A 16,243-nucleotide genomic window follows, 5' to 3' on the forward strand; every position below is an offset into this window, starting at 1 on the left:
CCACCTTTTCTTTCTCTTCCTCCTGATTTACTTACAGATTGTGATTATTATTATTATTTTTTGCAGCAATAGAATTCCTGTGGTTTAAGGAGGTTAATTTTTTTTTAACAATAAAGGCTATTCTGAGAATAGAAGGCTACACTGAAGGAAGCTTTGCTAAATCAAGTCTTACTTTTGTTTCAAAGGAGATATGAAAATAGATTGTCCAGTCCTAAATGTTTGGTCATTTGCTGTGCTTAATCTTCCACTATGTAGAACACACTGTAAATCTCTGTATTGCATCCTTGATTCAGTCCCATGCCTATCTAACCCCATAAATTTAAAATTCACAAAGCAGATGAGATTAAATTTTCTCTTTCCATCACTTTCCCCCTCTGATCAATACATCGAGTCAATCAGACTGAAGGTGAAGCCTTGTCAAAACTACATCACAGTCATCAATACCAATGGCCATAGACAATGGTTTATGTAGAACAATGACAGTGAAAAATCCAAAGTCAGCATATCTTCTCCATCTCTTAAGGAGAACAGGCCTAGAGAACTTTCCCCTCCCAAAGAATATGGTAAGCAAGCTAAATCGCTACCTCTTTTTGCTCCTTTAGTTTCTCTTGGCTGTTCTTTGACTTCTTTGGCTTGGAAGGCCCTCCAGGACTGGACAGAGAACTTGGTTGGTTTGTCAATACTGGAGATAGCATCGGTGTGGAAGAGCCACCACCCAGGTGCTGACCACTACACATGAACGGGACAAATGAGGTAGGCATAAGCTCTGAAGGAGGACGAAGCTCCTCTGGATTATCCTGAGATCCTTTGCTCCAGTTCTGCTTATTGGTACATTGGTTGGTAAATGCAGCCTCATCTGAGCAGGATGAGCTTGGAAAGGCAGGCAGGTGTGGAAAAGACACAGCCTTTGGCTCTTCTGTAGATGTTGACCCTTCTGTTACTTCTTTAGAAAGAATTTCATTGCTCCCGCCTTCTGCATTATCAGAGGAAACTGCCTTCTTTGTGTTCACTCTATTAAAACAAGAGACATGAAAAAGAGGGTGCAAGTATGTACACGCATAGACTGGAGAAATTATTTTCCTCTTCAGTCAAAAAGTACAGAAATATGTGGTCAATATATTATTGGGAAGTGGGATTCAGGGTTTTTTTTTCAGTAACAAATGAAGCATTTCTCACACAGATTGTAACCAAAAAAAGGAACAACACACTGAGATACTTACATGCTATAGTTTCCAACCATAAATCAAAAATACTCTGCCAAATTTAATGAAGTTTAAGTTTGATAAAGTGTTAAAATTTACAGTCTTAAAGGGCAATTCATGGAGAACAGAGAATTTAACTCTTTTTGGCAGTATTCTTGAAGACAGTTCAGATAACCTTAGCTGGCACAGGTGTCTAATTGCAAAACACAGATATCTAATTGCAAAATGGGATAGCTAAATAAGGAATATATGTTAATGAATGCAAAGCCCTTATAAATTTTAAGTCTTATTTTAAAAGAATGACACCGTTCTATAATGACTTGGGGAAGGTCTACTTGTTATCCTACTCACTCCCCCAAAATAAATTTATCCCTTGGGCAAAAAGAAAAGAAAAAAAAAGGGAAAAGAAAAAAAAAGGAAATAATGCTCTTCACAACCTGATAATGGCATTGCCTCCAGTCAGACCAAGCGACTTCAGACTTGTCTTCTCCAAAGCAGTTTTCCCAGATACCTACAGTAGGAAAAACCATACAGTTCTGTTTTATGAGTTTTGAAATGGCATCTCACTCAAAAGTTATTTGAATACTTTTAAGTATCAATGAGTAATATATAGCAATCTGTCTCGTGTACTCTTCCTCTAAATGCTTCTAAATCTATATTCTTGTTGATCCTTGTTCAGAGTGTTAAGGATTATTTTTTTAAAAAAAATTATGTTAGTTCTATACAGTATAAATAAAATCCCACATTACATTCTTGACATTAACATTTAAAGAAATCTTAAGATAGCAGAACTGAACAAGACATAATTGGAGATATTAGAATCTACCACCAGCCTTGATTAACTGTTGCTCCAATTTGGAATTAAGGAATTTCATAAGTTTATGTTCTTCCTATCTTAATAGTAATTTAAACATGCCCAATTGCATTTAGCTATATGATGACAAGTTTTTCCTCAGAGGAAGCATAAAAGAGACTTATTCTGCCTATCCACTCCTCCCTATCCCTTTCAGTATTCCACTTCCGGGATAGCAGAACTAGCACGGACTAGTATAAGGGTGATCTGTTCAGACCCTGGAAGGAGAGGTTGGCATTGATTCTAAGGTAGGTGATGAATGACTCTAAAGTACTGACATATAAAAGCATTAAACAAAAATAAAAACCCTGCAGAGATCAAAACAAGCAAAAAGCAAATATTTATTAAGCTGTAACCACTGTTGTGATTCTTGAGTTTTATAAGAACTTGAAAAAACACTCAAAGAGATCATTGAGTATATTTTATGGGCTCAAAGGCTTGAGCTAAGCAGCCCATGATTATGTTCCAGCAGGGTTTTTGTTTTTTTTTTCCTCACCCCACAAAATACTTCAAACTTTGAAGAGACTAAGTTCTTCCATTTCCCTTCTTCAGTGAGTCAAAAAGAGGAACACATTTTCCAGATTGGAAAGCTATGCAGAGTAATTTTGTCATTTTCAGTGCGAGATGAAGGGGAATGGTGGAGAAGCGGGTTTGTTGACTTACTTCATCTCGCATGTAAATACAGACGGGGAAGACTTCACTTTGCTGTTCCACATATTCCCTGCAAGGAAACATAAAAATGAAGTATGCCGTATTGAAGAAAATCCTGTTCTGATTTCAAATGTCCCAAAATAAATCTAATGTACAGTCTGTGAATTTTCTAAGCCTTATCAGAGAAAAGACTATAGATAGTCCAAACTAGCTTATCAATATTAATACTCAATGGCTTCATCCTCATCTTCAACTTACTGTGGCACAAAAGGTCCTGCAAAGTTCAGATATGTTCTTCATCTCTTTTTTATCCCAATCCACTACAGCACGGGTGTCAAACTCGCCACGTCATGTGACGTGTCGTGACATATCGCGACTCTTTTTGCATTGCCAGCAAGGGGGTGGGCGTGGCTTTGGAATGATGAAACCGGCCCGCAGACCGGCAGTTTGACACCCCTATACTACAGAGTCAGACTGAAGTTGTAGTCAATTGAAGTGATATTTTCTCCCTTCTCCCAACTTCACTCTTACTGTATATAAGTAATTATGTAACTTCAGTGAGAAGGCTGGCAATCATATGTCCAATTACTATTGGCCATTAAAACATGCTTCCTGTCTAGTTAATGAGCACTGTCTTCTATGGCCATTTTGGGTTGTAGGAAACACCCAAGACTGGCTGATGCAACTTTAGTGCTATGGTTTTGACACAAGAATAGTAATCTCTTCAAGGAACAAGCATAAAACTAAATAAAAAATCCTGGCTGACAGAATTGTGGGAGTCAAGAAATGCTAGAGATGAACTTGAAAGAGATATGTCAAGTTTCATGCAAGCTTCACCCAACCAACAGACCTTATATGTGTATCTGTATTTTTAAACATGGGCCAATTTACAGTATCTCTTACAAGACCAACTTTTTCATATTTTTTTTAAATCCAATCCCCTTTGTCCTCTACCTCCATTTGGACTAGGCCTGCAAGAGCTTAGCTGAAGAGTTTTTTGGCCTTATGACTATCAATCCTGACCAACAGGCCAGTGTTCTTATGGTAAAAGAAAAAAAAATCTGACTACTAGTCAGTGAGCATATCATGGAGCAGGACAGGAAGAAACTCTGTCAATCTCTATATAAGCTTTTGACTGACAGGTCATGGGTTTTGTTTCATATTCATGAAGAATACCTATACCTTTGTGGTAAACCAACACAAATTATATAATAATAATAATAATAATAATAACAACAACAACAACAACAACTATAGCCAGGAAAATCAGTAGATATGAAGCTCGAATTGCAAACTATAGGCAGAACCTCCAATTTCAATCCAATCAGAAAAGTTTCTACCAATCCATCAATGGAGAAATTGCAATGAATCAGTCAGTACCTGACAAGGAAGAAACAGTGCAGTTCTAGAAGCAGATATGGGATAACCCAAAGAAATACAATGCGGCTTGGTTAAAAAAGGTGGATGCAAATAAAACAGAAGTTGAAATGAAAGAACTAGTAATAACAACAAAATGGTAGAAAAAAGAGCAAGGAAAATCAAAAATTGGTCAGCACCAGGTGAAGATGAACTGCATGGGTTTTGGTTGAAACATCTAACTGTTATACACCCACTCATTGCCAAGCAGTTCAACAATATACTACAAGGAGGAGAAATTGAAAAGTGGCTAACAACTGGGAAACCTACCAAATAATGAAAAATCCAGCAAAAGGGGCAACACCAGGCAACTACAGGCCAATTACCTGCTTACCACAACTTTCAAATTAGTAACTGGTGTGGTAGCTGATGCAGTACAACAGCATCTAGTTGAAAACAATCTCTTTCCACCTGAGCAGAAAGAGGAACAAAAGATCAACTCCTAATAGACAAAATGATCTTAGAAAACTGCAAGAGAAGGAAGATCAACCTGAATGTGGCATGGATTGACTACAAAAAGGCATTTGACTCTCTGCCACATGACTGGATAATCAAGTGCCTAGAAATAACAGGAGTCAGTAGAAACATCAGAAAATTTGTGCAAAGATCGATGGCACAATGGAAGACACAGTTGCAGATCAATGGTGAGAGACTGGGAGAGGTTAATATCAAGAGAGGAATATTTCAAGGAGATTCATTGTCACCATTACTATTTGTTATTGCACTGTTTCCTCTGTCAACAATACTGAATAACTCAGGACATGGCTATCAAACATCAAAAACATCCACTAGACTATCCCATCTCCTTTACATGGATGATCTGAAGCTGTATGGAAAAACATCATCTGAAATAGAATCGCTGCTCAACACTGTCCGTATATATAGCCAAGATATTGTTATGGAGTTTGGCTTGGACAAATGTGTCACACTTACTATCAAACAAGGAAAAGTAGTGAAAACTGAAGGAATCAAGATGCCCCACGAAAATAACATTAAGAGTCTGGATGAGGAAGATTACTACAAATACTTGGGTATCCTTAAAGCTGACAACATCAAGCACACTGAAGTCAAGAAAAAGATTAGAGGTGAATACATCAAGAGAGTAAAGAAGATCTTAAAGTCCAAACTCAATGGAGGAAATACCATAAAGGCAATCAACACCTGGGCAATTCCAGTCATTAGGTACACAGCTGGAATGGTGGACTGGACTCAAGCAGAACTAAAAGCAATGGATAGGAAGACCAGAAAAATAATGACAATGAATCATGCCCTTCATCCACGCAGTGACATTGACAGACTTTATTTACCAAGGCAAATAGGTGGGCGTGGAATGCTACAAGTACATCAGATGGTTGAAGAAGAAAAAATGGCTTTGGAAGAATATCTGAAGAACAATGATGAAGATGCACTGAAATTAGTATATCAGGAAGGCTTACAAGAAAGACCAAATGAAGAACAGAATAGATTTTCTTGAGAGAGGTGGACTCAAGGTACCGAATTTGAAACTATATTATGACGCTGTGGTCCTAACATTGATTAGCGATTGGACAAATTTAACAAATATAGAAATACTCCATTTGGAGGGTTGGGATTTACTTTTTGGATGGCATGCCTATTTAATTTTTAATAAAAAAGTGGATCGGGTTTTTAAATCTCATATTATAAGGATTTCTTTGCTTAGGGTGTGGAGGAAATATTATAAAAGTGATTATAAAATACCATTATGGGCTATACCTTGGCATGCGATAGAGGGGATAAAGAGAGGAGTTAAGATGGATACGGTTTCCTATACACAACTACTTAGATGGGGATGGTCAAAACTGGCAGTTAAAATCTTTGGAAGACTTAGTACATGCAAACATTACTTACCCATGGTTTCAATATAGACAAATAGTGGATAGATGGAAGACGGATCGTAATATGGGTTGGCTTAGAGAAGATGAAAATCTTTTTAAACAAGTAAGGGATCAAAGACCAACTCATATTAAGAGGGTTTATGGGGTTTTAGTTGAAATGGATTCAGAATCTGAATTAATCAAAGATTGTATGATTAAATGGGCACAAAATATTGGTGAAACAATCCCATTGGATACCTGGGAACTTATCTGGGTGAGGAATGTTAAATTTACACAAGCGCAGAATTTAAGAGAGAATTTTTACAAAATGTTTTATAGATGGCACTTTGATCCACAAAAAATGTCTATTATGTACCCTGATCTACAGCCTAAATGTTGGAGATGTGGTTGTTTGGACGCTACTTATTACCATATTTGGTGGTCGTGTAAAAATATAAAAGCTTTTTGGATTAAGATATGGTGGAATATTCAAAGAATCTTTAGAAGGAGGGTTAAATTTACACCACAATTATTTTTATTAGGTATTGTTACTGATTGTGATGCTAAGGAAGTTATATTGATGTTAAATTTGATTACAGCCGCAAGGCTGTTAGTAGGACAATATTGGAAGAAGGAATCTTTGCCTACTTTACAAGAGTGGTTTTATAAAGTTTCTTACTTGGAGGAAATGGCAAAGATTTCGGCTTTCTTAAAGGAGCAATTTCAAGAGAAATTTTTTGTTATATGGGAAAAATGGATAAATTTTATACAATATAATTTGGATATGAAAAAATATCATTTAGCTTTTTCATAGTTTGTATAGATTGTTTTCTTTTTTCTTTTCCCGTCTTTTGTTTTCTTTTTTCTTTTTTTTATCTTTTTATCTTTTTCTTTCGCTCTCTCTTTCCTCTCTTTTTTATTTCTTTTTTAAGTACTTCTTTTTTTAATGTTTATGTTATGTATATCTTATTATTAATTATTTTATAAGTTGTAAAAGGTTTTTTAAAATTTTAAATAAGCCTATATTCAGTTCTGGGAAGTTTGGGGAGGGGGAGGGGGGGTGGGTTTGGGAGGGATTGGGTGAGGTTTGATTTGTAAAACTTTTAAAAAATTTTCAATAAAAAAAAAAGAACAATGATGAAGATGCACTGAAATTAGTATATCAGGAAGGCTTACTGACTACTGGAGAGACCAAACTGGCCTACAAGAAAGACCAAATGAAGAACAGAATAGAGGCACGGAAAGACAAAGCACTACATGGCCAATACATTAAAAAAATAGCTGGGAAAGCAGATAATAACAAGACCTGGAAATGGCTAAGAGCAGGAAAATTGAAGAAAGAGACCGAGGGACTAATTCTGGCTGCACAAGACCAAGCCTTAAGGACAAATGCATATTAAGTCAAAATTGAGAAGACAGCAACAGACAGTAAGTGCCGCCTATGCAAAGAAGCTGAAGAAACAGTGGACCACCTGGTAAGTTGTTGCAAGAAGATTGCACAGACTGACTACAAGCAGCAGCATGACAAAGTAGCAACAATGGCGCATTGGAAGATCTGCAAAAAATATCATTTGCCTGTAAGCAAAAACTGGGGTGGGATCATAAAATAAAAAAAGTCATAGAAAATGATAAAATTAAACTGCTCTGGGACTTCAGAATTCAAACAGACAAGCACCTGCAACATAACAGCCCAGACTTAACAATTGTCGATAAGAAAGACAAAAAAGTCTGAATAGTGGACGTGGCAGTGCCTGGAGACAGCAGAATAGATGAGAAAGAACTGGAGAAGATAACAAAATGCAAAGACCTACAAATAGAAATAGAAAGACTGTGGCAAAAGCAAGCAAGGGTAGTACCAATAGTAATAGGTGCCTTGGGTGCAATCCCAAAACAACTGGAGCACCACTTGAACACCATTGGCATTGACAAATTCGCCATCAGTCAATTGCAAAAGGCGACCTTACTAGGAACTCCTTCCATCCTGTGACGATATCTGTAATAACATCAAACATCCACATCTGCCTATCCCAGGTCCTTGGTAAGGACTTGATAGATAGACAAAATGCCAAATGCAGCCTGAACATCTGGCTGACTGTGGAACAACAACAACAACAATAACAATAACAATAATAATAATAATCCCCAGTGAGGTACTACCTTGACGTGGTTGTGGGGCTTGTGTATTTTGAGGAAGATGAGAGCTATGCCAGAGGTTCAACCATACTGGACAGATCTCATCAGAGGAGTCAGACAAAGAGTGTCTCTCCCATAAAAAATATGGTGAGACGTAAATTGCAGAATGCCATACCAGCTCGGACGTCGCCCGGGTTAACAAGGTCCGCGCTAGATATTGGAGTTCCTGGATATCTGGTGAAAAATGGGTTACAGGACTCAGGACTGTTGGCTGAGCAACCAGGGCCAGCAGCTGCAGAACTACTGGAAGAAAAGGTGTTTACCCGTCGCAGATACACAGTGATGGAAAACAAAGAAATAATGATCTGTTACTACAGATCAAGTCCAACAAGAAGAGGATATCTAAAACGAATGCAACAATTCTGGAAAGAACAACATCCAGAATCAGAAATAACAGAACAGAGACTAGCAGATCAACGCCGATTTATAACACGAAATAAAGTATTCACAGAAACAGAATTGGACGAACTGCAAAGGTTTACCCAGGGCAAAGAAATCAAAGCCTTACCAGAAGTAATTCAGAATGTAGAGGCAAACCAGGGGGAGTTGGCAGTGAAGGAATCCAGCAGAGATATACAACTGTTCTCATTTGGAAACCAGGCACCTCTTCCTCAGGAAGAACAAAACCCTCTAACTAAAGAAATAAAAGAATTGAAACAAAGAATAACTGAGCATCTAGAACAGCACAAAAACAACAGAATAAGGCTGCCTGCATTGAAGCTTGTTCCAAAGAAACAGCTAGCACAAGCATTAAAAGATGCAAATACTGCAATAGCAAGTATAAGCACCAATTCACTGCAAGAAACAAACCAACTAATGTACAGCACAGCTTCAGTTATAACAGAATACCTGGGATGCAAAATCAACAAAAAAGAAAAACAAACAAACAGTGCACCAGAAAAATGGAAGGTTAGACTAGAAAATAAGATCAGCAAGTTAAGATCACATGCAAGCAAGCTAGAACAGATGAAAGAAAAGAAGCTGAAGAACAAGAAGACCAAAGAATACCTAATCAAGAAATACCACTTAGAAACAAGGAAGATCAAGGAAGCACTGGAAATAATAAAGCAACAAATAACAGCTATAGCCAGGAAAATCAGTAGATATGAAGCTCGAATTGCAAACTATAGGCAGAACCTCCAATTTCAATCCAATCAGAAACATTTCTACCAATCCATCAATGGAGAAACTGCAAGGAATCAGTCAGTACCTGACAAGGAAGAAACAGTGCAGTTCTGGAAGCAGATATGGGATAACCCAAAGAAATACAACAAGGATGCGGCTTGGTTAAAAGAGGTGGATGCAAATAAAACAGAAGTTGAAATGAAAGAACTAGTAATAACAACAAAAATGGTAGAAAAAAGAGCAAAGAAAATCAAAAATTGGTCAGCACCAGGTGAAGATGAACTGCATGGGTTTTGGTTGAAACATCTAACTGTTATACACCCACTCATTGCCAAACAGTTCAACAATATACTACAAGGAGGAGAAATTGAAAAGTGGCTAACAACTGGGAAAACCTACCTAATAATGAAAAATCCAGCAAAAGGGGCAACACCAGGTAACCACAGGCCAATTACCTGCTTACCAACAACTGTCAAATTACTAACTGGTGTAGTAGCAAATGCAATGCAACAGCATCTAGTTGAAAACAATCTCTTTCCACCTGAGCAGAAAGGAAACCGCCCCAATAGCAGAGGAAGAAAAGATCAACTCCTAATAGACAAAATGTCTTGGAAAATTGCAAGAGAAGGAAGACCAACCTGAATGTGGCATGGATTGACTACAAAAAGGCATTTGGCTCTCTGCCACATGATTGGATAATAAAGTGCCTAGAAATAACAGGAGTCAGTAGAAACATCAGAAAATTTGTGCAAAGATCGATGGCACAATGGAAGACACAGTTGCAGATCAATGGTGAGAAGCTGGGAGAGGTTAATATCAAGAGAGGAATATTTCAAGGAGATTCATTATCACCATTACTATTTGTTATTGCACTGTTTCCTCTGTCAACAATACTGAATAACTCAGGACATGGCTATCAAACATCAAAAACATCTGCACTAGACTATCCCACCTCCTTTATATGGATGATCTGAAGCTGTATGGAAAAACATCATCTGAAATAGAATCGCTGCTCAACACTGTCCGTGTATATAGCCAAGATATTGTAATGGAGTTTGGCTTAGACAAATGTGCCACACTTACTATCAAACAAGGAAAAATAATGAAAACTGAAGGAATCAAGATGCCCCACGAAAATAACATTAAGAGTCTGGATGAGGAAGAGTACTACAAATACTTGGGTATCCTTCAAGCTGACAACATCAAGCACACTGAAGTCAAGAAAAAGATTAGAGCTGAATACATCAAGAGAGTGAAAAAGATCTTAAAATCCAAACTTAATGGAGGAAATACCATAAAGGCAATCAACACCTGGGCAATCCCAGTCATTAGGTACACAGCTGGAATGGTGGACTGGACTCAAGCAGAACTAAAAGCAATGGATAGGCAGACCAGAAAAATAATGACAGTGAATTATGCCCTTCATCCACGCAGTGACATTGATAGACTTTATCTACCAAGGCAAATAGGTGGGCGTGGAATGCTACAAGTACATCAGATGGTTGAAGAAGAAAAAATGGCTTTGGAAGAATATCTGAAGAACAATGATGAAGATGCACTGAAATTAGTATATCAGGAAGGCTTACTGACTACTGGAAAGACCAAACTGGCCTACAAGAAAGACCAAATGAAGAACAGAATAGAGGCACGGAAAGACAAAGCACTACATGGCCAATATATTAAAAAAATAGCTGGGAAAGCAGATAATAACAAGACCTGGAAATGGCTAAGAGCAGGAAAATTGAAGAAAGAGACCGAGGGACTAATTCTGGCTGCACAAGACCAAGCCTTAAGGACAAATGCATATTAAGTCAAAATTGAGAAGACAGCAACAGACAGTAAGTGCCGCCTATGCAAAGAAGCTGAAGAAACAGTGGACCACCTGGTAAGTTGTTGCAAGAAGATTGCACAGACTGACTACAAGCAGCAGCATGACAAAGTAGCAACAATGGCGCATTGGAAGATCTGCAAAAAATATCATTTGCCTGTAAGCAAAAACTGGGGTGGGATCATAAAATAAAAAAAGTCATAGAAAATGATAAAATTAAACTGCTCTGGGACTTCAGAATTCAAACAGACAAGCACCTGAAACATAACAGCCCAGACTTAACAATTGTCGATAAGAAAGACAAAAAAGTCTGAATAGTGGACGTGGCAGTGCCTGGAGACAGCAGAATAGATGAGAAAGAACTGGAGAAGATAACAAAATGCAAAGACCTACAAATAGAAATAGAAAGACTGTGGCAAAAGCAAGCAAGGGTAGTACCAATAGTAATAGGCTCCTTGGGTGCAATCCCAAAACAACTGGAGCACCACTTGAACACCATTGGCATTGACAAATTCGCTATTAGTCAATTGCAAAAGGCGGCCTTATTAGGAACTGCTTCCATCCTGCGACGATATCTGTAATACCATCAAACATCCACATCTGCCTATCCCAGGTCCTGGGTAAGGACTCGATAGGTAGACAAAATGCCAAATCCAGTCTGAACAGCTGGCTGACTGTGCGATGATCCATAATAATAATAATAATAAAAAAAACCAAAATAAGTATAGCTGAAGAATTCCAGAGTAGATGAGACAATATAAAGAAGCAATAAAGCAGATTAGTGCTGGCTCAAATCTATATGTAAAGTATTATACATACAGGTAACCATTATCTGCAGTCTCTTTGGTTTTATATATCTTCAATTGCTAAAGTCAGACTACATCATTATATGTGTTAACTTCTTTTGTATATCTACCATTTTGGGTGCATTGTTCTGACCCATCTGTCATTTTGCACATGTGTAGAAGTTTGCATTGGGCCGCCAACTCTCTGATCTTCCAGGTATCTCCTTCCTTCCTTCCTTCCTTCCCTCCCTCCCTCCCTCCCTCCCTCCCTCCCTCCCTCCCTCCCTCCCAATCTTTCCTTGTATAACTGCCAATTTGGAGTCATTTTCTGGAGCTCCAGATCTAAATCTCTCAGTATTGATACCGGTAGATTCAAGATTCTATTATACACAGCTTGAAGAGAACAAGGGCCACCTATATTGCCATTGCTAGCTTTTATTCAGAAACTGGGTTAACAAGCAGATGTCTTCACTGTTATTCTTTAGTTACCAAGTAAGCCAACATGCACAAAGTAACTCTACAGCAGAAATAAACTTATTATAGTCCAAATTATCAATGGAGCATTTGTGTTCAAATGGTAGAAATAATAGCACAGATCTTTTAAAATTATTGATTTTCTTTAGTCTCTACTCCAGTGGTGGCGAACCTATGGCACTGGTGTCAGAGACGGCATTTGGAGCCCTCTCTGTGGGCATACGTGCCGTTGCCCCAGCTTTGCCTCCCCCGCGACCCCCTCCTCACCAGCAGCCCCCTGGAGGAGAGTTGCCCCTGAGCATGGCCCACGCAGAACAGTACAGTCAAGGACATGGCAGCCAGACAGCGTAGACAAGACTCTGCCCTCACGCCCCATTGCGCACAGTTGATGCTGTGGGGACGTGGGCAGAGGGCATGGCCACCATGGTGCTGCTGGGCAATCTGTGGTGGGCCCTGAAGGCGGTGAGTGGCCCTGCGGGCAGGAGGGGGGGGCAGAGCGGGGGGGGCGGGGTGGAGCGGGCCAGTTTTTGGGCACTTGGTCTCTAAAAGGTTCGCCATCACTGCTCTACTCTTTTGCACTTAACACCAACACCAACACATTAGCATTTAACTATTTTGAATATCATGGAAATAAATATTAACTTGCCAGTATCTGCATTTTGACACAAATTTTATAGATAAGCCAAGTCAGAGTGGTTTTGGAAGGGGAAATTTCAGACAATTAAGTCTACCTCTCTTGGAAAATGTGTGTCATATACTTGAACTACAGAATGAATAGTTCTAAAAATGATGTTAAGATTAGTATGCATTTTGTATTTCTCCTCACAGAAGGCATTCTTGGGAAAGAAACTATGGTACCTACAGCATCTAAAATCCACAGAAGACTTAATGCTAATTCTTGATTAGGAAGGAATTAGCTGTAGAAAAAAGTTGTGGACTTTTTTAAACAGAACTCAATGTGTTTCAGTTCATGTAGATAATGTGATTTTAGATACTTGGTAAAGATTAAAAGATCAAGCAATGTAGTATCTATAAAAAAATAAAAGGCTTTCAATTAAATATCCAATACCACTAAACCAATAGTTAGTTTTCAGGACTGGAAGAAAAAACAACAAAAATTTAAATCTAGCAAAACTGAATTTGAAGTGACTTGATGAAAAACCTCAAAATAAAATAATAACAAATAGTGGAACAACAAATCTTCTAAGATCCAAGCTTCCTATATCAACTCAAGCAGAAAGCATCCAACATAAAAATATAGTATGTCCTTCCAGAAGGCAATACCTGCCAAAAGACTTATAGAAACACTGTGGAAAGATGAAAGTATTATTTTTAAATTTACGTAAACTCTTATTACTGACTCTTACAAATGGAAATTCTCCTTCTTTATAGTTTTTTCTTCCAATTATGACCATAAGTTGCATTCCTTTATTCTTCTGCCAGAAGCAGCCCAATATGTTTTGAAATAGCACTCCCACTTTTTTTTCCACATATAAAGATGCTGAACGGATTGGCAGTTGAAACTTCAGCACTGGAAATGAAAAATCATCTTTAAATGTGCATGAAGACAGCAAGTCATATGGCACACAGCTTATTTGCCAATATTGTAAATCAGTGCCACTTACTATCTCCTAGTATCTGCAGCATAATTAAGCTATTTTACTTTGCCTAATAATTGGGATAAATAGATTTTGCATATCTTCTATCTCTTTTTGCTTATATGTGCATTTATCTCATTTCCTGCTAATTCCAAAGACAGTTTTTGGACTGTGTTGAAATTCTCTACAAGACTGAAGACAACATGTGTGGCCCTTCAGACTTTTTTTACTCATGACCCTAATGGAAAAAATACTGTTTAAATCACTTCATGTTAGATTTATGATAGAGAAAAAGAGATACCTTCCTTTTGCAAACATTTGCAGTTTGGGAGGCAGGGGAAAGCTGGGCCTAACACAGGGGTTCTCAACCTTGGCAACTTTAAGACTTGTGGACTTCAACTCCCAGAATTCCTCAGCTGGCTGAGGAATTCTGGGAGTTGAAGTCCACAAGTCTTAAAGTTGCCAAGGTTGAGAACCCCTGGCCTAACAGATCAATTCTGTCACACAGAGAAAAAATAAAATTATCCAGAAAGTACTTGGTCAAGGTAAGCAAGGGTACATCAGTATTAAGGGACAAACTTATTTATTAGATTTATATGGCTGCCACCTCAAATAAACAATTTTGGGCAGCCAACATTAAAAATAATAAAACCACATTTTTAAAAAGCCATACAACACATAGCAGCTGAAAGAAAACCAGAAAACAATAGCATGCAGTTGACACAACCAGGAAACTGGCTCTATCACACACCCAGGGCCCCAGGTTTGAGCATAGAACCAAGTCTCCAAGGCCTTGCAGAAGGGCAGCAAGATCGGGCTCAATCTGATCTCCAGAAGGATATTCCAGAAGAGGAGTGCCATGGGAGAAAAGTCAACTCCTGGGTCCTGCCAGAAAACTTTCCCTAATTGGTGGGGACAAGTAGAAACAGTTCAGGAGAGATGGTCCCATAAGTGCCTTGGCCCAAGTCACAAATGGCTTTAAAGGTGACCATCCGCACCTTGAATTGCACCTGGAAACATACTGGTAATCAATGCAGCTTGCAAAGCAGAGGGATTACATGCATTAAAAGGAGACCCCCTTCACTGTTCACACTGCCACATTTTGTATTAGTTACTTAATCAATGCTTCAGTGTATAGTAGGTTTTAAATGAGCATGTTAGAGAAGTCTCACAGAATGAGAAGACCCTAGAGACTATTGGTTCTGGAAATAGAAAGTTTCTCAAAACTTTCTATTCATTCAGACATTTGAGAGCGTAATCTGTCAAGTGTGCTAGTGATAAACTCCTAAGTATATCCTTAGCTCAGAACATGACATGAATGCTGTGATCAATAACATATTTAAGTGTAAATCAGAAAGGGAGGTAAGCATATTTTAAATAACATTAGCCCAATGAAAGCTCTTGAAATTGTGGATACTATTGTTCCTTTGAGGGATGACTGGCAAAAACCAGGGCTTGCTTCCTTATAAGACTTATAGAACCATAAACTGCTATAGCTATTCTACTTCCTCCATCTCCAGTTTTCAGATTAGGGGACAATGTCTATATTATTGTTACTAAATGCCAATTTTAATTTAGTGTCCCAATATTATATTTGGAGTGCAGAGGGCTTCAACCTGAACTTCTTAAAAGCACCAAAGCTCTCTGCTTAAATATGCTGATCAATTTATCTTTCATTGTATTTATTTCCTTATTTCTATGTTCTTTTCCAGTTTATGAGAAATATGCACATTTTAAAAAATTATTTTGAAAGGGTTACAATTCTCACTTATCCTTAAGTTAAGCTTATTCATTTTTTCTACAAGCTATCTAACTGCAGAGGTGGGTGATCAGAGCCCTCAGGGTGGCTGTAACAAGAGAATATTCAAGACATACTTCTCCAAAATCACAATAAACAGGAACCAGCCTATTTGCAAAAGATAGGATCACAGGCAAGACTAGGAAAGCTATGATCTAGCAGACAAATTTCAAGAAAAGGGACATCTCTTTTAATTTCAACACCTCTGGCATTATTATCCAAGACTGTGCTCTCTGATCAAATGTCTGCAAAAAACAACATACACAAAGATTCCCAAAGGATGGTTAGAAGCCAGCAGGCCCCTCCTCCAGCAACTGTTAATCCATTACGTGCATTCTCTGAGGCAAGCAGACACATCAAACACGCTGCCATTACTTTGATGTGCTGTTTTTCAGAAGGAGAACAGCAGGCAGATTAGATTCCCTCATGTAGGGATCTGACAGGGCCTGTAAACATCTTGTGTAAGGGCTAGAGCATGCTGGAGG

The 16,243-nt window shown here is 38.2% G+C and overlaps 1 protein-coding gene across 3 annotated transcripts in view; it reads right to left on the minus strand.

The window, feature by feature from the left end:
* Positions 1-16,243, minus strand: part of ASPSCR1 (ASPSCR1 tether for SLC2A4, UBX domain containing) — a 94,175-nt gene that overhangs the window by 48,026 nt on the left and 29,906 nt on the right. For all 3 annotated transcript variants that reach the window (XR_005556848.1, XM_039344479.1, XM_039344487.1), the window contains exons 5-7: positions 2,719-2,776; positions 1,640-1,713; positions 585-1,011 (exon numbers count right to left, since the gene is read on the minus strand). Coding sequence is in view for 2 of the 3 variants with exons in the window: in XM_039344479.1 (XP_039200413.1) it covers positions 585-1,011; positions 1,640-1,713; positions 2,719-2,776 (559 nt within the window). In the remaining variant the exon portion in view is untranslated. The remainder of the gene's footprint in view (positions 1-584; positions 1,012-1,639; positions 1,714-2,718; positions 2,777-16,243) is intronic.

Source organism: Crotalus tigris, unplaced genomic scaffold (assembly GCF_016545835.1).
Source record: "Crotalus tigris isolate CLP2741 ecotype Arizona unplaced genomic scaffold, ASM1654583v1 scf7180000017551.9496454, whole genome shotgun sequence".
Classification (NCBI taxonomy): domain Eukaryota; kingdom Metazoa; phylum Chordata; class Lepidosauria; order Squamata; family Viperidae; genus Crotalus; species Crotalus tigris.